Source organism: Microcaecilia unicolor, chromosome 6 (genome assembly GCF_901765095.1).
Source record: "Microcaecilia unicolor chromosome 6, aMicUni1.1, whole genome shotgun sequence".
NCBI lineage: Eukaryota > Metazoa > Chordata > Amphibia > Gymnophiona > Siphonopidae > Microcaecilia > Microcaecilia unicolor.
The window spans coordinates 264,666,144-264,690,472 of NC_044036.1; the positions used below are offsets into that span (position 1 = coordinate 264,666,144).

General features: G+C 46.7%; 1 protein-coding gene across 7 annotated transcripts in view; it reads right to left on the minus strand.

Moving 5' to 3' along the window:
- The window catches only part of STRBP (spermatid perinuclear RNA binding protein), a 482,484-nt gene that overhangs the window by 172,674 nt on the left and 285,481 nt on the right, over nucleotides 1-24,329 (minus strand). For all 7 annotated transcript variants that reach the window (XM_030207341.1, XM_030207340.1, XM_030207342.1 and 4 more), the window contains one exon: nucleotides 2,290-2,387. In XM_030207341.1, coding sequence (XP_030063201.1) covers nucleotides 2,290-2,387 — 98 coding nt within the window. The remainder of the gene's footprint in view (nucleotides 1-2,289; nucleotides 2,388-24,329) is intronic.

Below are 24,329 nucleotides of genomic sequence, written 5' to 3' on the forward strand. Positions count from 1 at the left end.
TCTTGCTTGTTAAGCATTTGAGGAAGAAGCAAAGATTTAAGGACCACAACAGATTATGAGAGGTCTATTTGGATATGAAATATAGTTTGAAAAGTGGCATAGGCTAAACTCCAACAGGAGCATAGGCAGGCAAATGCCACAGTGTCCCAAGTTCTATCTAACACATCCAGCAGGCACTAGAAAATGAAGCATTGATCCTATGTAATTTTGAGGGGGGCCAATAAGCTTGATGGCGCAGAAAAAACATTGAGACAAAGAGGCTGATCTGGAAATACTAGAAATAAGACAGAGTCGATCCCAGATACTAAGGTGGATATTGTGTTGCAGATCTTCTTCCCACAAAGCCTTTAACCCCCCTAATCTACAGGATGGAATGCTCTTCAGCAGTTTGTAAAAATGTGAAGCTAAATGACCCAGCTCAGCAAATTGTATACATTAGATAGCTAAGTTAGGCATAGGTGCCAGAGTTAAAATAAGAAGTTGCAATGATTGTACAGCATGGGGCAGTTACATCCATTGAAAAAATTGGGTGTCTGGTAACTCAAACTGTGGTCAGACTTTTGCAAATGCTAGGGGTTTACTGTCTTTATAGAGGGCATCTAAGTCCCACAGTGGCCATCAAACAGGTTTCTCATCAATAATCAACTTGGGGTTATTCCAGAGTGACAAACATGTAGCTGCAGCCCATGATACAACAAGCATTTTATCTGGTGCAGTAAGAATCCTCTGAGTGGATTCGTTTTCAGGCTGGAAGGGAGATGAATTCCAGAAAGGTTTGACAATAGAACAAGTGTTGCTAAAGGGAATTTTTAGTTGTAGTCATCAAACAGAGTGGTGGTTATCTCGGGGAGGAAAACCATTCAGCTCCTTGATGAAAAATAAATGTGTGATGGTAGGCTAACAAGATCTGGACCCCTGAGCTTGAACTAGTTTTAATTTGGCTAAAGAAATTCTAGCAGGTTTACCAGCCCACAAAAATTGGACAAAGGAACGTTTCAAGGAGACATAGAAAGCTGTTGAAACAGTAGAACACACATGCTCAGTATATAAGTAATTTTTGGAATAATCATTATCTTACATACTTTAATGGAAAGAATGGAAACCAAGAATTGGGAGTGGAGGGAAGCTTCAGATCAAGTGCTCCTAAACTAACATGAGTGGGAAAGCGCGGGGTACAAATGTAACAAAAAACAAAACAGGGGAGTAACTCACAAGGAGCGGCTCAGAAACCTAAACATAGCCCTGGAGGGTAACCAGCACATTACAACACTAACCACCTTGCTGGACACACTAGATGGGCAATTTCGGTCTTTATCTGTTGTCATCAGCTGTGTGTCTATATGGAATACACATCAAATTATCACTTTTGTTGTATGGCATTTTTTTCGTTTTGCACATTGCACCGAGACTTGTGTGTGTATGTCAGTAATTGTGCGTATCAGTCCTCATAAGAGCAATCGTATCACAATCCCTCAAACAACTCAAAACATTTATCAGATTGAACTTCTGATTTGAGAGAAAAAAAATCTACCACTGTGGTAATGCTGAAAGAAAGAAAAAGAAAGCAGGAAGAAACAACAAATCTCCAGTTGATTTTATTTATTTAAGGAAACGAATATACAAGTAGAAATAAGTGCTGATCTGACGCCTTCTGCACAAGATCAAAATTTATTGATCTCAGGAACAAATAAAATGTAGAACTAAACTGTCAATATTTATCATGAAAAATAATAAATCTTGATGCTCAATGAATGAATTAATGCATCATTACTCTTATATAAATACCTATACATAGATGGGCTCCTTTCACAAGAAAAAGTATAACTTTTTTAAAACAGAGATTACTAGCCTCCCCTTAGAATACACAAGTTGGTATCCCATTTTGATGCTCAGGAGATTCACACAGTAATAAATTCAACACACATCTGGACGTGGTGTGTAACCATAATTGTTTTCTTACTGGAAATAGCCATAGCTTCTTCCCACAAGCATCTAATTGCTATTCTAAAACATTAAGAAAATTATTCAAAACTAAAAAGCATATAAAATAAAAAATATCAATATTACATTATAACAAAATAAGACTGTTCATCAAATCTTTCCCTATACTACATAAAGATGAAATAGAAACAACGTTGCTTTCTTTTCCAGGATCTGTTTAACTGAATAAGAATTTTTTCTGTATATAACCGTCACATCGGAAAATATCACAACTGTATTTTACAGGGAAATTAAACGATCCTATAGTATTCACTAGCATATCACTAGAAAAAGACAAAGATTCTATACCTGGGCACTGTGTGTAATCTCTTCTCTTTGTTTAACTGTCATAAATAAAAGAGCATCTGTTGGTTCTCTCTCACAGGGATCATGCAGACCAGGACCACCTACCGAATACAGAAGGACAGCATTAGTTTGTCTTGTAAGACAGAGGGAAAACATGGGGTTCTTCACAGAATTTTGACAGACTCCTACACTGTCTAGGTCAGGTATAGATAAACCATACTGGGATAAAAATGGCAAAGAGAAAAGAGAATGACAAAAGGCAAAAAATACCATAACTGAAGACAAGTGCAATGATGACATCAATAAAGATGCCTCTTTTGTATTGACTTTGGTAGGGCAAAAGATCTCAGACCTGACAACACAAACTGCATGAATACCCCGTTTTATTTAATTATGGTTCCTCTTACTAACAAAATAGCTAAGGGGCCCTTTTATGAAGTGGCGGTAAGCCCAACGTGGGCTTTCTGCTCGCTAAAAGGGAAGCACTGCCGGGCTACCACAGCAGCCCAGCGATAGTTTCCTCTCCCAGCATGTGCCATTTCCGGCGCTGCAAGAATATTTCAATTTTTGTCGTGCCCATGTGTTTCCAGCAATAATCATCTGGGTTAGCGTGGGAGCGGTAAGTGTTCCCCTGGAAATGGCCATCACTTGCTGCATAGACATTTCTCGAAAAAAACCCAAACACCTGCCTTTTACCTGCTGTAGTAAAAGGGGGCCTCGGCGTGCATCAAAAACACAAGCCAACGGCAGCGCAGGCCCGTTGTTACCGCAGCTTTGTAAAAGAACCCCTTAGTTACTTACCTGTAGCAGGTGTTCTCCAAGGACAGAAGGCATTTATTCTCACATATGGGTCACGTCATCCATGGAGCCTGGTGCGGCCACTGACAAGTGCATATCACTTTAAATCTTTAAGGCAGTGCGTCCCCACCATGCATGCATGGATGCCTTCCCGCTTGACGTGCAAGTGTGGGACCAGCACCACAATACTAAAGCTAAGACGACAACTCCAAGGGGAGGCGAGAGGGATGTGAGAATATATGCCTGCTGTCCTTGGAGAACACCTGCTACAGGTAAGTAACTTAGCTTTCTCCAAGGACAAGCAGGGACAATATTCTCACATATAGGACTCTCTAGTTACCAGGCTCACAACATAAATTAATTCTGCAAGTTAGCTGACAGTGAGTCTGGTGGAGAAAAAGATCCAGAGGGCAGAGCTGACTTTTCGTAAAAAGATTCTGCAGGACTGCGTGTCCAAACCGGCTAACCCGCCTAGAATGCTGCTCTAGACAATAGTGAGCAGTGAAGGTGTGAAAAGAAGACCATGTAGCTTTCCTGCAATTGTCTTCAATGGAAGCAGAATAGAAAAGGGCTACTGAAGCCGCCATGGCTCTTACATTATGAAGGGTCAGCTCAGCCTGTGTATACGTGCAGGAGGTACAGTCAGCCAGCCAAGCAGAGAGAGTACATTTGGTGATGGGTATCCCTAATCTGTTAGGGTCAAAGGATATAAAAAGCTGTTAGAACTTCCTATGAGGTTTTGTACGTTCCAGATAATACGCTAGAGCACATTTGCAGTCTAAGGTATGCAGTGCTGCTTCTCCAGGATGAGAATGTGGCTTAATGAAGAATACAGGTAGTACAATGGACTGATTAAGGTGGAACAGCGAAACCACTTTTTGGAGAAACTTGAGGTAGGTTCTGAGTGCAACTGTCGTGGTAGAACCTGGGTCTGCCATGAGGGCATGTAGTTCCGTTACTCTTTTGGCAGAAGTAAGAGCTATTAAGAATACTACCTTATATGTACGGAACTTCAGAGAACAGGAATGAAGTGGTTGAAAAGGAGGTTTCACGAGAGCTGTGAGGATGACAGTGAAATACCAAACCATGAGGTGGTGATTTGATAGGAGTTTTTGATATGAAATAAACAGTTCTAATGCCACTGACGTGTACTCAGAGTTAGTTTTGAGGCCATAAGGGTAGAAAAAGAGCATGTAAGAGGATCGAGTGTGTTTTGGCTACACACCACAGGGAAAATCTCTTCCACTTGGAACAGTAACATTTTTGTGTAGAAGGTTTTCTAGAGGCTAGAAGTGTCCTAGAGATTCCTTCAGGAAGGTTTAAGGAATGTAATTCTACGTCGTCAGGAACCACGCAATCAGGGCTAGAGTGCAAGGGTCTGGATGGAGGAGGGATCTGCATTATTAGGGTTGGAAAGAATTTAACCTCAATGGTTCTCTGGACAATAAATCTAGGAGGAGAGGGAACCAGATTTGATGAGGCCAGTAGGGAACAATTAGAACATGGCCTCTTGGTCTCGACAGAGTTTGAGTCAGCCACAAATTTCTATTTGCCAGCTAGGTAAACAACTCTTAGAAAGATGTTTCAAGCTGCCTAAGTCCATATCTGTATGGCTTGCCAACAGAGGTGATATGAACCTGTTCCTTCTTGTTTGTTCAGGTAATACACTACAATCTGGTTGTCTGTGTGAATGAGTATTACCTGATCGAAAATGCGGTCTTGAAAAGTCTTGAGAGCATTCCAGACTGCCTGCAATTCTAGGAGCTTGTTATGATGTTGTTTCTCCTGTGGGGACCAAGAACCTTGTGTTTAGCAATCGAGATGAGCACCCCAACCTAACATAGCATCTTGTGACATGGAGGGTGCTGAAACGAAAACCCTGGATGAGATTCTCAGACACCATACACCACTGTAGAGAGTGATGTAACTGTGGAATGACTTGAATTTGAGCTGAGAGCAATCCCATGGCTTGGGACGACTGAGAGTGTCCACTCAGAAGTGGAGTTGAAGCCATGTGACCAAGTACGTGGAGCATCTGTCAAGCAGATACTTGGGTGGATTTGAACATGAGTGGCCAAAGTCAGTATGTTGTTTGCTCTCAGTTGAGGAAGGAAGGCTTGGCCCTGAGTAGTATTGAGGAGATCCCCTATGAACTCTGAGGTCTGAATCAGTTGAACATGTGATTTGGGGTAACTGATCACCAAGCCAAGGAGTTCTAGAAGCCTGATGGACAGAATAGAGGTGTGTGCCAACTCCTGGAAGTCTGCCTTAATTAACAGGTTGTTCAGATAGGGGAAGACGTGAATGCTTCACATGCCAAGTGTTGCCGCAGCCACTATCAGACACTTTGTGAAGTCTCGAGGAGCTGAAGCCAAGCCAAATGGTAAGACCTTTTGATAGTGAAGAGTACCAAAGTGGAAGCGGAGAAACATTCTGTGTCCAAGAAGAATAGGTATGTGCGTATATGCCTCCTTGAGATCTAGAAAGCAAAGCAATTGTTGAGTTGTATCACGGGAAGTAATGATCCCAGGAAAACCATGCAAACTCTTTCTTCGAGTAGAAACTTGTTTAAGTCTCACAGACGGAGAATTGGACCTACTCCCCTCATCTTTTTTCGTATAAGAAAATGTGCAGGTCTTTTTCTGCCGTCATCTACTATGTCACTATGAGGCATATTTTCAAAGCACTTAGCCTTCCAAAGTTCCATAGAAACCTGTGGAACTTTGGAAGGCTAAGTGCTTTGAAAATATGCCTCTATGTATCTGAAATAGAACCCTTGACCCCTTCCCGGCAGAGGAACTGTTTCTACTGCATTCTGCTACAGGGGGCCGAGAGCTCCCTTTGAACTAGTTTAATCTGGAGGGAGTTGAACCAAGACTGTCTTGGTGGATGCTCTGGAGGTCTTTTTTCCCCAACACAGAATGTAGCTGTGCAGGATGGTGTATAGCATCCAACAGTTGGAGGTTAAGAGAAGCCACCTCTTTTGAAAGAGAATAAACCTCCCTTTAACTGGCAGGTTGCTTGGCACAGACAACTGTATACTGGCAATGCTTCTAGGAAGGAATCAAAAATTGGGCTGTTTACACTGAGAGGGTGTTTGGAATTTTTGATACTGCTGCTGCCTTGGACATGAGTGCTGAGGCATAGTCCTTTGAGGTGGAAGAGGAGTAGGAGTGTAATGATGCTTAAACACATAGTAATTTGAGCATCAATATCCCCCCGGAAATCTTTTAGAAGGAAGAGCAGACATCAGTGGCCTGGATAGAGTTTTAATAGTATCTGTATGGTTTTTAATTAGGTTGGCCACTTCCTCGACTTTGTCACCAAACAAGTTTTTCCCATGACAAGGGGCATCTGCTAGATGCTCCTGGACAGCAGATGTGAGGTCAGAAACCCTGAGCCAGGAGAGATTTCGCACTGCAACTGCTAAAGACAGAAATGCATGAAGAGATATTAAAGGCCTGTCCTTGCCAGATATTTACGACAGTCAAGAAGTTTCCTGTGCAGTTTATGGAATTCCTCAGTTTTCTCAGGGGGAAGGAATTCTGCAAAAGATAAGTAAATTATAGAATAAAATTGATAATCCAATGCGATTGGTTAGCATCGAAGCTTGAAAAGTTTTTCTGCCAAAAGAGTCCAATATTCTAGCTTCTCTTCCTTTGGGAATATCTGAACTGTCAGTAGTCTCTCTCAGTTTTTGAGTATTATTTATAATTGTATAAAGTGGAACAGTGATTCCTTCTCCAGAAGGAGAGTCATAATCTAGAACCTCAAAGTGTTCTGAATGAGGTTCTTCTTCTGTTTCTAATTTGAAAGGTATGGCTTGAGCCATTTCACAGACAAAGCAAGGAAATGATATACTTTCTGAGGGAGACCTACGTCTTTGAGGTGATGGAGAAGGATCAGATGGAATGTCATAGGCCTCCTCAGCTGAGAGGCCTTGTGAGTTCTGATTCTGATCTGTCTCCCAGGAGAGGTCTGAGTCTGACTCTTCAAAGTACTGTTCATAGTAAGTATATGGATGAGAGAGTTTAGACTAGAGCGTCAGCTCTGTGTCAAGGTGTGTCGAGCTAGATGAGTCTCCGAAGTTGGAGAAAGTTCCTATGCCAATGTCAACACGTCATCAGTCAGGTCTGTGCTTCCCTGGACGGTCAACACAGAGCCGGCGAGAGGGACGTCTCCCATGACTGTCTCTCTGATGTATCGACAGGCTAGGCTGGGCTGAGGCTGGCACAAGCACCCTGTAAAGCTTGTATAGACTGTGAATACAGTAGCCCTGAAAGCTCCTTCTTCCTTCCTGAGCATAGCCCAGGTTTCTTCATGTACAGTAGATGTTAGTACTGGCTGAGAAAGAGGTGTGGACACAGCCTGAGTAACAGCCTGTGCAGGTTTAGGAGATCTTGAAGACATCGAAGGCTCTCTATAAGAAATAAATTGGAGAGAAAGAGTATGGTCACTGTGGCATGGATGCTTCTTCTGCATCAAGGACATTGATGCAGGGGAGTTGTTGGTAGAGTGCCTGGAAGGAGAACAATAGCAATGCTTCTTAGGTTTTTTTTATGCTACAGGTCCCTTGATACACACAGCACTGACGAAGAGGACAGAGACCTTATAGTGCTGTGGTACCGAGTCTGACGCTGGACCATCTTGATGCTGCGATGGTGCACCAGATGCCGATGCCAATGCAGATTCTGTGTCAAGTGCCAAATCCCCTGCCATGCTCAATGCGGATGCCTGTGGGGTGTACACAGATCACACTTTTGGGGTGTTATTGGGAATGTGACACTTTGTATAGATTACAGAAGCACATGACTCCGCCACAGTCTGGTATTAGACAGTGAACTGTCTGGAAGGAAACTGTTCCCTTTATCTACAGACCTGAGTTCATAAGGTCCACATAATAACAGAACTAACTCCACACCTAAGGGTGTTGTAAAACTAGATTGCTTATTTACTTAAAATAGCAGCAAGAATAAAATGAAAATGCAAGAGTCATGAAACAGAAATGGTCTTACCATGAAAACAGCACACAGATCCCTAAGGTAGGTTCCTAAATCAGTCACTCTAAACCCTCAGCACTTACAAAACAACTACACATGACAACTATATAATCTGAGTGAAGATGGCACTGAACATCCAGCAGGTGGCAGAGTGTTCCTCAGACAGGTAAGTCATATGCAGAGCAGGGGCTGTACTTCAGATGGAATGCAAACAGACTTTTTGCCTCAGATATGAGCCCCTTTTAAACAGAAATCACAAGCTGCAGCTGGGTTAGTGACATGCATTCTGGCCTTGTTGTTGATGCCAAATAACTTTGTTTATCCCAAATGTTGTAACTTGAGAAGCCACAATATTGTCTCACTGGCACCATGTTGAAGGGGATGACAATAAGCTGGGGTTTCATAAACAAAGTGTGGTGTTTTTCCAGCCACAGTACCTCTCCAGCTGTAAGGGAAATTCCGACAATCCTTCTCTGGTCTGGCTATGGCGTCAGTGCTGATAACAACATTGCTATTCTAGTACACTGGCACCCTTGACAGCATTCTCGTCTGTATGCAAGGCCGATGCTTATTAGTCAACAATCCTCTGCATGAAAGATGATATCAGTTAGAGTCTGTATTTTAAAGTCAGGTTGGAAATGCTGAATAGTGCCATGTATTATAATCCCATATATCTTTGTTATATGGTAATATACTGTGCTGTATATAGTGCTTCATACAGGGGCCCTTTGTCAAAGTAGAACCAAAAAGTTTTTCACACTAGACTCTGCGGGCTTTAAGGGTCCTTGCTTGCATGAACAGACAGAGGCTACACTATGTCCTGCTGCTCTGGGCCCAAGCACTGAACACACCCGTTATGGAGGTCTGTGCCTGAAATAGTCCTACTGCATCCAATATACTTCTTAAAGCCACTTGGCATCCTTGCTGATATGGAGGAAAAAATGGACAATGCAAGGTCAAAGGTTCTATGGCTTGGGGAGCTCGAGTAATCACATACCTGAAAAGATTCAATGGCTCCCAGGCAAAAGATGGGCTCAGAAGCTCCAAAGACCAAAAGTTGAAAAATATGAAAAAAACGACTAAACCTAACAAAGTAATTTAGAAAATGTAGAATATGAAGAAAAAATATCCCGAAAAAGGGAAGGAACCAGGAAGGCAAAAGTTTGACATGCTGAGGAGAGAATTAAAAAAAACAAAAAAACCTCTCTGCTCCATGGAAAACGATACATTACTGGTCCTGTGCTTGAGCGCTGGGTGGAAAGGCAACCGCCTCAAAGATTTAAAGTGACAGTACACTTGGGAGTGTCCGCACCGGGCTCCATGGATAACATCACCCATATGTGAGAATATTATGCCTGTTTGTCTTTAGAGAACAATTGTTCTCATAGGCAGTAGAACAGTTGGCATGTTAATCCCTTCTAGTGCTGGAGTTCTGTTGATGTACCAATTATACACCAAGCCTTTTCTCTAATTAAAAGAGTCTGTGCAGTAATCAGTGGATAATATGCACTAGCTGCTTATTTTAAAATGGGATGCATACCACAAATGAGACAGAGTAACATTAAAATGGTCACATCAAAGAATGGCTATGATAACATAGCCATGTTCATCAGCTCATGTTTGCATGCACAGACCAGTCAAAAGTTAAAATGCTGGGTAGCTTAAGGAACCTCCAACCCACTGCCCAAATGAGTATCCTGAACCCAAACACCTCACTCTTGATGATAAAAAAAAAAGAAAAAGAAAAGAGTACCTGGGCTCTTGTTCTCTCTGCTTACAGGCCCTTTAAGTTTTGTTGGCTCCATCCTACCCCAAGCCCATTAATTGCACCTTGCTGCTCAGAAAGGTGCCTAGTGACAGAAGGAAAAGTTTTCCTCCTGCCCAAAAAGTAGCAAATTCAAAATGACACCACCTTGTTTTGCATGGTAGACTGTCAGATTTTTTTTTTTTTTAAACTTGATAGTTTTCTTGTACCATTTCAGAGCAGTGGCGTAGCCAGATCTGACATTTTGGAGGGGCACTAAGCTGTAGAGTACACTTGATAATGGATTTATAAGTAAACAGTCTGTCCTGCATCAACATAAACCACATACACACTTATGGAAACTTTGGAAACACTAACATGTTTAAATTTAGTAGCATTATCCCACAACTTAAACTTTGCTATTATAGTAGACTCGTGTCTGGTCAACATCTCAACACACATCACAGTATCCAGCAAAATAATTGCCATAATGGCACATATCTTTCAACTTTGCTTTACAACAAATATACATTTCTTATAAAGCTGTATTAATAAAACAGGTAAATACCTTTGAAGAAGCAGTTTAATTATGCAACCTGAAAATCTAATATAAAAAAATAATATCAACCCCTGACACTGCATACTGGACCATGCTGTTAATTTAAATATATATTTTGCATCCACAGAAACCCCAATAGTCCCTCCTCTAAGAATGATATAAAAAAATGAAATAAAGATATAGCAGAATTAGAAAAGGTTCAAAGAAGGGCAACCAAAATGATTAAGGAAGAGCTTATGAGGAAAGGATTAAGAGGTTAGGGCTCTTCAGCTTAGAGAAGAGATGGATGAGGGGGGTTATGATGGAGTTCTACAAAGTCCTGAGTGAAGTAGAACAGGTAAATGTGGATTGTTTATTCTTTCAAAAAGCACAAAGTCTAGGGGACACTCAATGAAGTTACACGGTAATACTTTTAAAATGAAATATTTTTTCACTCAATGAATAGAAGCTCTGGTACACACTGCTGGAGGATGTGGTAACAGAAGTTAGCATATCTGGGCTTAAAAAAAGGTTTGGACACATTCCTGGAGGAAAAGTCTATTAAGGTGGAAATGGGGTTGGCAGCATGGAAACTTGTTACTCGTTGGGATTCTGCCAAGTACTTATGACCCTGATTAGCCATTGCTGGAAGCAGGATACTGGGCTAGATGGTCCATCAGTCTGACCCAGTATGGCTTTTCTTACATTCTTATGTAAAGCAGAAAAGGAGCATTTTCTCAGGAACTCAGCATACAAAAAAAAAAATTCTGATTTTGCTATCATCTCAGCAGAAACATAAGCACACCAGTTCCAAGCTTATTGTGAAGTACCTGTAATATGAAACCTACAAAAACTACCTGGGACCTACAGAGCGAATCTACTTTACTATAACACCACTAACTTACAGAAGTAACACAACAAAGCCCATGCGCCTAGGAAACTCAGCACAGTAAATATTGCAGTGGGCAGAACATCAATACACCTAATGTAAAACTAAACAAGTTGGATTAGCATAGATCAATCCTACAGAGACACTGAATGCTAACAGAATACCTGGCCTTTTTCACATGAACGCAGGTAGACACTCAAGCATAGAATAAGCAACCACAAACTAAAAGTAGAAATATGTAGACAAAAATTAAACTGAACCCCCAAGAAGCAAGACTTTGCATACAGTGCAAAAGACACATGCCCTTCTGTACAGAGAAAACAAAGAGAGCAGATGTAAATTTCAAAACTGACATATTGTAATTGCTACAATATAAGTTTAACAAATAAAATGAAAATGGAAAATAAAGGTGATACCTGTTTTTTGGACTCCTAAATGGTAAAATTATGTATCATACCTGATAATTTTCTTTCCATTAATCATAGCTGATCAATCCATAGACTGGTGGGTTGTGTCCATCTACCAGCAGGTGGAGATAGAGAGCAAAGCTTTTGCCTCCCTATATGTGGTCATGTGCTGCCGGAAACTCCTCAGTATGTCGATATCCAAGCTCCATCCGCAGGACTCAGCACTTAGAGAATTACACCCACAAAGGGACACTCTGCCCAGCTCACCACCGCCGAAACGGGGGAGGGGAATTAACCCAGCTCATCCCCACACAAGTGGGGGAGGGGAATCCGTCCAGCTCATCCCCGCGGAGCGGGGGAGGGACACCACCCCGCCGATGCGGGGGGATCTGGCTTATCCTGCAACCGCAACCGCGGGAGGAGCTGACTGACCCTAACACCGCCGAAGCGGGAGGGGTACAAAGCTGCCCTACAGCCGCACGAAGCGGGAGGGAGCGCCGGCAGAATTTAGGTCTCAATCCAGCCCCGTAAAACGGAGGGGAGAGGAATGCAGCAGCTCACTGTAACACAAACTTGTCTCAACTCTTGAAGAATCCAATTGAAAAAACTTGAACACGAAGTCCTCCTGAACAGGAACTGAAGACTAAATTTGAACCTGAAATGCAACCAGAATATAAACAGTACAGATATCTGGGAGGGGCTATGGATTGATCAGCTATGATTAATGGAAAGAAAATTATCAGGTATGATACATAATTTTACCTTCCATATCATCATGCTGATCAATCCATAGACTGGTGGGATGTACCGAAGCAGTACTCACCCAGGGCGGGACATTGAAATCCCTGACCGCAACACTGAAGCTCCAAACCGGGCCTCCGCCCGAGCAGCCACAGTCAAGCGGTATTGTCTGGAGAAGGTATGGGCCGATGCCCAAGTTGCTGCCTTGCAAATCTCTTCCAAGGAGACGGACCCGGCCTCTGCCATCGAGGCCGCCTGAGCTCTAGTGGAGTGAGCCTTCAGCTGGATAGGCGGCACCTTCCCCGCGGCCACATAAGCCGCTGCAATGGCTTCCTTGACCCATCTTGCCACTGTAGGCTTAGCAGCCTGCAGACCCTTACGAGGACCTGCAAACAGGACAAACAGATGATCCGATTTCCGGAAATCATTGGTCACTTCCAAGTATCTGATGATGACTCGTCTCACATCCAGATATTTGAGAGCAGAGTATTCCTCTGGGTAGTCCTCCCTACGAAAGGAAGGGAGACAGAGCTGCTGATTCACATGGAAGCGAGAAACAATCTTGGGCAGGAAGGAAGGCACTGTGCGAATAGTCACTCCTGCCTCAGTGAACTGCAGAAAAGGCTCTCGACATGAGAGCGCTTGGAGCTCGGAAACTCTTCTGGCTGAAGTGATAGCCACCAAAAAGACTGCTTTCAACGTCAGGTCTTTCAGAGATGCCCTCGACAAGGGTTCAAAAGGCGGCTTCTGCAAGGCTCTTAGCACCAGGTTGAGATTCCACGCAGGCACCACTGAGTGCAGAGGAGGGCGCAGGTGATTAACTCCCTTGAGAAAACGTACCACATCTGGCTGCAAAGCCAGGGAAGCACCCTTCAGGTGGCCCCTGAAGCAAGCCAGAGCCGCTACCTGGACTTTAAGGGAACTGAGCGACAGGCCTTTCTCCAGACCTTCTTGCAGGAACGCCAGCACTAAAGAAATTGGAGCAGTGAATGGAGAAAGTGAGCCTGCTTCACACCACGCTGCAAAAGTACGCCATACCCTGGCGTAAGCAGTAGAAGTAGAGCGCTTCCTCGCTCTCAGCATAGTGGCGATGACCTTGTCTGAGAAGCCCTTCTTCCTCAGACGCTGCCGCTCAATAGCCAGGCCGTAAGACCAAAGGGGGAGGGATCCTCCATCACCACGGGACCCTGATGCAACAGGCCCTGCTCCACTGGCAGCCGCAGAGGGTCGTCCACTGCGAGCCTGATCAAGTCCGCATACCAGGGACGTCTGGGCCAGTCCGGACCCACCAGGATTATCCGGCCCGGATGCTTTACCACCCGGTCTAGTACCCTGCCCAACATGGGCCAGGGCGGGAACACATAGAGAAGCTCTTGTGTCGGCCACTGTTGGAGAAGAGCATCTACTCCCAGAGATCGAGGGTCCCGTCCTCTGCTGAAAAAGCGCGGCACTTGGCAATTGGCCGATGATGCCATCAGATCTAGGCTCGGCTGGCCCCAGCGCTTCGTGATGTCCAAGAACGACTGAGCCGATAACTGCCACTCTCCGGGATCCAAGGTATGGCGACTGAGAAAGTCCGCCTTGACATTCATGACTCAGGCAATGTGGGCCGCTGACAGCTGTTCCCACGTAGGAGCCGCAAACTGAGGCCTGCAAACTTAAGGCAGCCGCCTCAAAGGATGACCTTAAGGCCGCCTCCAATCTTCTGTCTTGGGCGTCCTTTAGGGCCGTGCCACCTTCCACCGGCAACGCCGTTTTCTTAGTCACCGCAGTGATTAAAGAATCCACGGTAGGCCACAGAAAGGCCTCCCGTTCACTTTCAGGCAAAGGATAGAGGCGGGACATAGCCCTAGCCACTTTAAGGCTCGCTTCCGGGACATCCCATTGAGCCGAAATTAAGGTGTGCATGGCAGCATGCACGTGGAAGGTTCTAGGCGGGCGCTTCATCCCCAGCATAATGGCGGAGCCAACAGGGCCTGAGGGAGAGACGTCCTCCGGAGAGGAAATCTTCAAAATGCTCATGGCCTGCATTAACAGGTTGGGCAAATCCTCTGAGCGAAAGATCCGTGCTGCAGAGGGGTCATCCGCTCCATCCGAGCGGGAATCCGTCTCCTCCAAGGAATCCCCAAAGGACTGTTGGGAGAACTCAGATACGCTGCCCTCATCTACATCAGAGGAAACAGAGTCCTCTAAGGCCTGGGAATCCACCCGAGGGTGTTTACTTCCGGGGGCCTCAACCCCTTTATCGGACAAGGGAGAAGGGGCAGCGTTTTGCATAAGAAAGGCCTGATGCAGCAGCAAAATAAACTCGGGGGAGAAACCCCCCAGACTGTGCACTTCAGCAGCCTGGGCCACAGCCCTAGACGCACCCTCAACCGGCGCTCGCAAGAGCGGGGGAGAAACATGCTGCGCATCCAAGATGGCGTCCGGCACGACACTCCGCGAAGGAGCCGCGCGGGAAGAACGGCGCTTAACTTTAGCTGCTTTTTTGCCGTCACCCAAATCAAGGGCGGCCAAGGCATTAACGTCTCCCAACTCAAAGGCGGCCCAAGAAGAAGCCGTCCGAGCAGAGTGGCTGGCCAAGATGGCGGAGGCGAGCAGCGGGGGATGGGCGTTTATGGCGGGAAAAACCGCCGCACCGGAGGAAGACCCGGGACACTGACCGGCCTCCGAACTGACACCCAACAAGGGCGAATCAGACTTTAAGACCCCCGCATCCCCGCTAAAAGCGCACACGCGGTCCGGGGAGCGATTCTTCGCGCCCTCGCCCTCCGACGCCATAGGCCACGTGGAGATCGATCGGGGAACCCCCTGCCCGCTATAAAAAGGTAAAAATTACCTGCTTCTCGCTCCGAGCTGTAACGACCTGGTGTCCCAGTGAGTAGCTGCAATAAACGTTTAAATAAACGTCGAAATAAACGCCCTTAAGGACGTAAAAATTTTTTTTTTTTTTTAACGGAGCCAGCGGGAGGGAGGAGAAAAGGAGGGACCTGGCGCCACCAGGTTTGTACTTGCTCAAGAAGAGCCCTCAACCCCAGGTACTCAACAAAACCTAAAGATTAGGCTTGGAGACCTAGCCAGAGCTGCTGCTGTGTGTGACCACCACCTGCTGAGATAGAGAACATACTGAGGAGTTTCCGGCAGCACATGACCACATATAGGGAGGCAAAAGCTTTGCTCTCTATCTCCACCTGCTGGTAGATGGACACAACCCACCAGTCTATGGATTGATCAGCATGATGATATGGAAACATTTTTTGACTAACTTTCTTCAGGTCTGAACAGTATACCACTGTTATAGTATGCTTGTCTTGACTTCAGAAGAAGGTTTTAGCTTCAGAAAGCTAGTCAAAAAATGTACTTAGTCCAATAAAAAGGTGTCACCTTCTTTTATTTCTATTTATTAACCTTTTAAAGTGGACTAACACAGCTAACACATTCTTCATCCTAAATTAAAAATAAAATTCAACTCCAAATCTGTTCCTTTTAGATTTCTTTGCCTATCAATTCAATCACCCTCTTTTTACTGTGTCTACCTACTGCTTTCCAATTCTCTCACTCTGGCCCGCCCATTCTTCTTCCTCTTATTCTGCAGTCTTTTAATAATTTTTTCCTCCTGCCATCCAGAATCTTCTCTTTCTAATTCTGCCATCAAGCATCTCCACCCTCTATGTCTCTCTCTACCACCTGCCATCCAGCATTCCCTCTCTTCTCTCTCCCCATTCCACCATCCAGTCGCTTTCCCCTGCCCCGCCATCAAGCATTGCCTCTGTCTACATCTGGCATCCAGCATTGCCCCCCTCTCTTTCTTCCTACCTCTCCTTGCATTATTCAGCATGGTCATTATCTCTTTCTCTCTCTCTTCACATCCAGCATTGCTCAGTTTCTTTCGCTCTCTCTCCCCTCCTCCATACAGTATTGCCTCTCTCTCTTGCCTTGCCATGCATCTCCTCTGTCTCTCCCACCCTCCATCTAGCATTGCCAGCCTGTCTCTCCTCCCCCCCCCCAGCATGCAACACTGCCCCTGCCTTCCTACCCTTTGCACCATTCAGCATATCCCCTGCCTATCGCTCTTCCTCCCATCCAGCCCTGTTCTCCTTTCTCTCCCCCCTAGCATGCAGCACTGCCTCTGCCTTCCTACCCTTTGCACCATTCAGCATATCCCCTGCCTATCGCTCTTCCTCCCATCCAGCCCTGTTCTCCTTTCTCTCCCCCCTAGCATGCAGCACTGCCTCTGCCTCTCTACCCCCTAAACCAGGGGTAGGCAACTCCGGTCCGCGAGAGCCGCAGGCAGGTCAGGTTTTCAGGATATCCACAATGAATATGCATGAGATAGATTTGCATACCATGGAGGCAGTGCTTGCAAATCTATCTCCTGCATATTCATTGTGGATATCCTGAAAACCTGACCTGCTTGCGGCTCTCGAGGACCAGAGTTGCCTACCCCTGCCCTAAACTATTCAGCATTGCCCCTGCCTATCTTTCTTCCCCCATCCAGCCTTACCCTTCTTTCTCAGAGTCAAATGGATCAAATATTCCTCCACTGAAGGGAGCGTTCAAGCTCTGGGGATACTCGGATGATATCTTCCAGACTTCCCGTAGCTTGATACCACTGAGAAGCTAGGGTCCACTGAGCTGATCCCATATGAAGACGTGTCATGGGTGTAACATACACTGTGGAAGCCATGTGCCCCAACAATCTCAACATCTGCTGAGCTGTGACCTGCTGAGAGGCTTGAACTGTGGACGTGAGTGCAACTAGATTGTCTGCTCTCATGTCCAGGAGGAAGGCTCAGACCACCTGAGTATCGAGCAGGGCGCCAATGAACTCCAATCTCTGAACAGGGTGAAGATGGGACTTGGGGTAGTTTAAAATAAACCCTAGTAGCTTAAGAATGCGAATAGTCATCCACATGGACTCCTGAGCTCCGTCCGGAGAGGTGCTCTTCATCAGCCAATCGTCTAGGTACGGGAACACATGGACTCCCGGTCTGCGTAGAGATGCTGCAACAACCAACAGACATTTGGTGAAGACCTTGGGAGCTGATGTGAGGACAAAACAGTGGCGTAGCCAGACCTGACATTTTGGCTGGGCCCAGAGATAATATGGGTGGGCAATATATATATATATATATATAAAATTATGATTTTAAAAAAAGCATATACAATTGTATTACCTGCTGGGCTGGCACTGGCAGGAACTCGATTCTCAAATGATCTCACTCGGACTCGAACCTTTCCATTTCCCACAGGGCAGGGCCAGGCTGAGGCTCTAGTTCAATACTCAACCCGGCCTGCGTGCAGCTGCAGCTATTTTTTTTTAGCCTGCCCTCAGATGCGAGCGGAGCACACCGCCGCGCACAGCAGCCACGTCATAAAGTACTACCGCGTAGGATCATATGGATGGAGGGAACGACGACGCGCTGCGCGGCCGCGACAGGACCTGCTGCTGCTGCAACGAGTCCATTTTCCTGCGCCCCCCCCCCCCCCGAGCCGACGGTAGGCGGGATGAGTCTGCTGGAGAGATCAGCTGAGCCGGCCCTGAGCGGATGGCCATGACTGCGCGACGTGGTACGTTGCTGCAGTGTGTGCGCTTGCCACGTGGGTGGGTCGGTGGGTGGGCAGGCGGGCCTGAGCCGAAATCGGGCTGGAGCCTGACCTGGGAGATCAGCTCAGCTGAGCTAGAGCGAGTGGGTGCCGTTTCTGCCATGGTCGCTACGCCACTGCACAGTGTGTGCGCACGCTTCGGGACAAAAGGCAACATGTGGTACTAAAAGTGATGTGTTCCCAGCCGAAATCAAAGATACTTCCAGTGGGCTGGAAGTATCGGAATGCAAGTATATGCATCCTTTAAGTCCAGACAGCATAGCCAATCATCTTTCTGAATCATTGGGAGAAGAGTGCCCAGGGAAACCATCCCGAACTTTTCTCGGACTAGGAATTTGTTCAGGGCCCTTAGGTCTGGAATGGGAAGCATACCCTCCTGTTTTCTTTTGCACAAGGAAGTACCTGGAATAGAATCCCCGTCCTTCTTCCACTGGTGGAACGGGTTCTACCGCATGGGCCTTCAGAAGGGCGGAGAGCTCCACTGCAAGTACCTGCCTATGCTGACAGCTGAATGAGCTCTAGATGGGCAATTTGGAGGTCTGAGATGCCAACTAAGGGTGTACCCGAGATAGACTATTTGAAGAACCCACTGGTTGGAGGTTATAAAAGGCAACCTTTGTTGAAAAAATTTTAATCCCCCGACCGACTGGCAAGTCGTCCGGGACAGATACTGTTACTGCAGCTATGCTCTGCTGGAGCCAGTCAAAAGCCCATCCCTTGCTTTGCCTGGGGAGCAGCAAGGGTCTTATGTGCATGCTGTTGACATAAACGAGTGCAATGGGGCTAAGCCTGAGCAGGCTGGCAAGCCGCAGGATTGTACTTACGCCTAGGATAGTAGTAGGAATGGCTCCTGGGCTTGCCAAAATTCCTCTTAGCTTTCGCCCCCTGCACTCGACAGAAACGCCATTATCTAAAGTCTGCAATGACCTGTTCCTCGCCAAATCCAAAGGTCACTACTCCATCCTCATCCTTCTCGACCTATCCGCCGCTTTTGACACTGTCAATCATAACTTACTTCTTGACACACTGTCCTCTTTTGGATTCCAGGGCTCTGTCCTCTCCTGGTCCTCCTCTTATCTCTCCCATCGTACCTTCAGAGAACACTCTCATGGTTCGTCCTCCACCCCTATCCCGCTCTCTGTTGGAGTCCCTCAGGGATCTGTCCTTGGACCCCTTCTTTTTTCAATCTACACCTCTTCCCTGGGCTCCCTGATCTCATCTCATGGTTTCCAATACCATCTTTATGCTGACGACACCCAGTTTTATCTCTCCACACCAGACATCACTGCAGAAACCCAGACCAAAGTATCGGCCTGCTTATCCGACATTGCTGCCTGGATGTCCAACCGCCACGTGAAACTGAACATGGCCACTCAAACCCACTTCTCCTCTCCCTCCACTCTCTACCTCAGTTGATAACACCCTCATCGTCCCCGTCTCATGTGCCCGCAACCTCGGTGTCATCTTCGATCCTCCCTCGCCTTCTCTGCACATATCCAGCAGATAGCCAAGACCTGTTGCTTCTTCCTCTATAACATTAGCAAAATTCGCCCTTTCCTCTCTGAGCACACCACCCGAACTCTCATCCACTCTCTCATTACCTCTTGCCTTGACTACTGCAACGTACTCCTCACTGGCCTCACACTTAGCCATCTATCCCCCCTTCAGTCCATTCAGAACTCTGCTGCACGTCTTATCTTCCGCCTGGACCGATATACTCATATCACCCCTCTCCTCAAGTCACTTCACTGGCTTTCGATCAGGTACCGCATACAGTTCAAGCTTCTCCTACTAACCTACAAATGCACTCGATCTGCAGCCCCTCATTACCTTTCTACCCTCATCTCCCCTTACATTCCTACCCGTAACCTCCGCTCTCAAGACAAATCCCTCCTTTCAATACCCTTCTCCACCACTGCCAACTCCAGGCTCCGCCCTTTCTGCCTCGCCTCACCCCATGCATGGAACAAACTCCCTGAGCCCATACGATAGGCCCCCTTCCCTGCCCATCTTCAAATCATTACTCAAAGCCCACCTCTTCAATGTCGCCTTCGGCACCTAACCACCACATCTCTACTCAAGAAATCTAGACTGCACCAACTTGACATTTCGTCCTTTAGATTGCAAGCTCCTTTGAGCAGGGACCGTCCTTCTTTGTTAATTTGTACAGCGCTGCGTAACCCTAGTAGCGCTCTAGAAATGTTAAGTAGTAGTAGTAGGAGGAGGAGGATGCAGAAGGCACCTGGTGAGAGAAAGAAGAGATTGTATCAGTGTGTTTCTTGATTTGGCCAATGACCTCCTTAACCTTCTCTTGATTTGGCCAGCGACCTCCTCAACCTTCTCTTCAAAAAGGTTATTCCCCCCCCCCCCCCCTCGGCAAGGGGCATCTGCCAACCTCTGCTGAACAGAATGTTCCAAGTCAGAAACACGCAGCAATGAGAGTCTGCGCATTGCTATACTTTGAGCAGAGATCCTGGATGCCACATCAAAAGTGTTGTAGTATCCCTGGCCAAGAACTTTTGACACGCCTTCTGCTGTTTGACCAACTGGTGAAAAGGCTCAGCGTGATCCGAAGGGAGTGGATCCACCAAGTCCAATTTTTTTTTGTTACATTTGTACCCCGAGCTTTCCCACTCATGGCAGGCTCAATGCGGCTTATATGGGGCAATGGAGGGTTAAGTGACTTGCCCAGAGTCACAAGGAGCTGCCTGTGCCTGAAGTGGGAATTGAACTCAGTTCCTCAGTTCCCCAGGACCAAAGTCCACCACCCTAACCACTAGGCCACTCCTCACTGAGTTTCGCAAGTAGACGCTCATGAAGAGCTGGTAGGACTGTATGCGGGAGATAAGCATTGAAGCCTGGTACATCTTCCTCCCACAAGAATCCAGGGTTCTAGCTTCTCTGCCTGGGGGCACCGAGGCATAGCCCCTGGAACTCCTGGCTCTTTGAGAGCAGACTCCACCACCATGGAATTGTGAGGTAACTGAGGCCTAACAAAACCAGGTTCACTGTGGATCCGATACTGGGTGACAATCTTTTTGGGTATGACAGGGACTGACAGATGGGATGCCCAGTTCCTAACAGGACTTCCTTGAGTACCTCATGGAGAGGAGCAGTCACAGCCTCATTAAGAGGAGATGTGTAGTCCAGGACCTTGAGCATCTTGGCCCTGGGCTCATCCTCCACTTCCAAATGAAATGGAATCAGCCATTTCCTTAACAAAAGATGGAAATGAACGGCTCACCGGCAGAGACCATTTCCTTTCTGGTGGAGGGGAGGGTTCAGAGGGAATCCTGTAAGACTTACTGGAGCAGAAGTACCTGGGATCCTCCTCTGAATCCCATGAGCATGCCTCCTCGGTGTCAGACATTATCTCCTGAACCTGCCTCGATATCAAGGAACCGTGCCCTGAAGAGCGGCATTGAGAAGTCGCCTCCCGTCTCAACTCCGGCTAAGCTTCCTCCACCGACATCGAGGGGGGTGACAGCTTGGGTGGCAGTCAACACCAGTGCCACAAGAGGCACTTGCATCGGAGGCTGCACTGCAGGCTGAGGGCCGAGCCGCAACGGGAGGTACGGCAGTCGCAAGCACCCCTGATACCGATGCTCATTGCTGCATGAGGCCATCCATCAGGTCTGGAAGCAAGGCCTGGATGTGCTCATTGAGGGCCAACACCAGGAAAAGCTGAGGTGCCAGTTGAGGTGCAAGTTTCAGAACCGCTGGGGTCGACACAGGAGCAGGATCTCGGCTGTTTGGAGACAGGCGCATTGACACCTCCTGCATGGAAGGAGAGCAATCCTCCTGGCCCCGATGTTTCTTGGGTGACCGATGACGATGCTTCTTGGCTTTCTCTTGAAGCGTGTCACCAAGGCTCCTCGGTGCCAATGAGGACGTCGTTGAATCCTCATATCACCTTGGGGTCGGGTTCGACAATGGCACAGCAGGAGGCCTCGAGACAGGGAAGAAGCAGGCACACAAGAGTACAGAATTGGACAAGGCAGACATCAGAGAAAGGTTGCCTAACAGAGGCAGCGCTCACAGAAGGCAAATACCCAGCACTGCACATAACGGGTTAACACTGAGTAAAGGGAACGAGCTTACCACGGACAGAAAGGCTGCTTAACAGAAGCCTCACAGAAGGCAAATACCAAGCTCTGCACATAAAGGGTTAACACTGAATAAAAAAAAACTAAACAAACAAAGCAGGAACGAGTTTACCACGGACAAAAGCCAGGCAGGGAGAAACGAGGCAGAGGACAGAGCCAGGTGCAGTGCAGTGAAGCAATCAAGGACATGCTGGTAACAACCAGCACACACAGAAACCACAAGCAATGAGAAGAGCAAGCAAACTCCAAAGAATACACACTGTGCCACAAGCACAGACTGAAAGAACCAGGCTCAGCTGACAGGAATTAACGCAAGAACATACGCTGCAGGGAGAGTTTAACTAGGTCTGACTTCTGATGACTGCTGCTTCAGACGTCAGCTCAATCCCTGACAGGCCAATCAAAAGCGAGTCCCAGTCATTCCCCTGCCTGTCTCAGAAGAATCATAACAGAGTCTTCGAGGACATGGATGGGAAAACCTCACCAGCTAAATTAAACAACTTGATGGTGCCTAAAAAAGGGGCAAAGCATGGAAAAAATAAAGGGACAAACCAGACCGAAGTCAGAGCCTAAAAACAGCCCGATAACAATGGAAAAATAAGAAAACTTAAACCCGGGCAAAACAAGACTAAGGAAAATACAGGATGGGTTTGAAACAGGCCCAAATAAAGAAGCCACAAGAAAAACTAGAAAAAATAGCCGGAAGGCACTTAATAGCTCTCAAGAACCGGGTGAGTGAGGAAAGGACAAAAAAGCGCACCTTCTCCTCATGCAGAAGAGAACTGAGACCACGTTTGCGCGACAGGCGGGAAGGTACTCGCACTCCACAAAGCTCCCTGTTTAGCTTTGGCAAAATGCCGGACCGGGTGATGCGGATCGGCTTCAACCACTTGTGAGGAGGTAGAAGCCTGCTTGTCCTCAAATACCTGGTTTCTTTCTCTCTCTCCTTCCATTTACTGATGTCATGCAGTACAATTTTCCTTCCTTCCTCCCTTCTCTTACAGCTCTGCCGGCCCATGCTAATAAATAACCCAAGAAGACAAGGACCGCGGCTCTCTGCCTGCAGCTACTATTTCCTGTGCCGGCCCCAGACGTTTACATGAGAAGAGGGACTGGCACAGAAAACAGTAGCGGTAGGCAGAGAGCCTTCTTGGGTTATTTATTGGTGCAATCCGGCAGAGTTGCAAGAGGAGGGAGGGCGAGAGGAAGGAAGGAAAATTGTGCTGCATGATGTCGGTAAATGGAAGGGGAGAGAGAAAGAAACCAAATAATATAGGATGGGAGGGGAGGGAGAGAGGAGGAGGGGAAAGGCAGTGAGCTCAGCAGGCACAGAAGATTATGGTTGGGGCCGGGGAGGCTTGCCTCCCCAAGCCTCTGATTCGAGGCTCCCTAAGGGGGAAGGAGGTAAGGGAGAGAGATGATATCCTCAGGTTGAGGATTGGCAGAATGCCGGACAAGTGTATGTGCAGACACTGGGGGGGGGGGGGGGGGGGGGGGGGGCGGGGCTGGGCCCCAGAAGCCCTCCCCTCATGGCTATGCTATTGCTTCAGACCTCCGGACCATTCAAAGTTAGGGCTGGGATCTGGTGCCATAAGCTTTTATTTGTAGCTACCAGGGGACACTCTTCTAACACCCCCCCTACCAATCTTTTAGCTCCTTCAAGCTTACCTTTGACGTAGGAAGCTCAGCAGCAAGGGTCATGTACCAAGAATCATTTCATAGTATCCCAAGCCCCACCTAATCAAAAACTATAAGACCTGTAGCACCAAGCCATCCTAAGGAATTCTTGAGTGAATAATTTAAATTCAGGTTACTTCAAAGAGACAGGCTGAAAGTGGTTTTACTCACACAGACATAAGAGAAAAGAATTACTAAACTGGGTGAGATCAAAGGTCCATTTAACCTAGTATCCTGACTCAAACGGTGGCCAAGCTAGGTCATAAGTATCTGATAGAATCTCAGAGAGTAGCAAGATTCCATGCTACTTACACCCAGGAATAAGCAGTGGCTTTCACCAGGTCTCTCTTAACAATTTATGTACTTTATCTCCAGGAATTTGCCCTAACCTTTTTTTTTTTGACCCAGCTACACTAGTTGCCTTTACCACTCTATTAATGAGTTCCAGAGCTTAAGTATGTGCTGAGTGAAAAATATTTTTTCCTATTTATTTTGAAAGCATTACCATGTAGCTTCATGATGTGTCCCCCAGACTT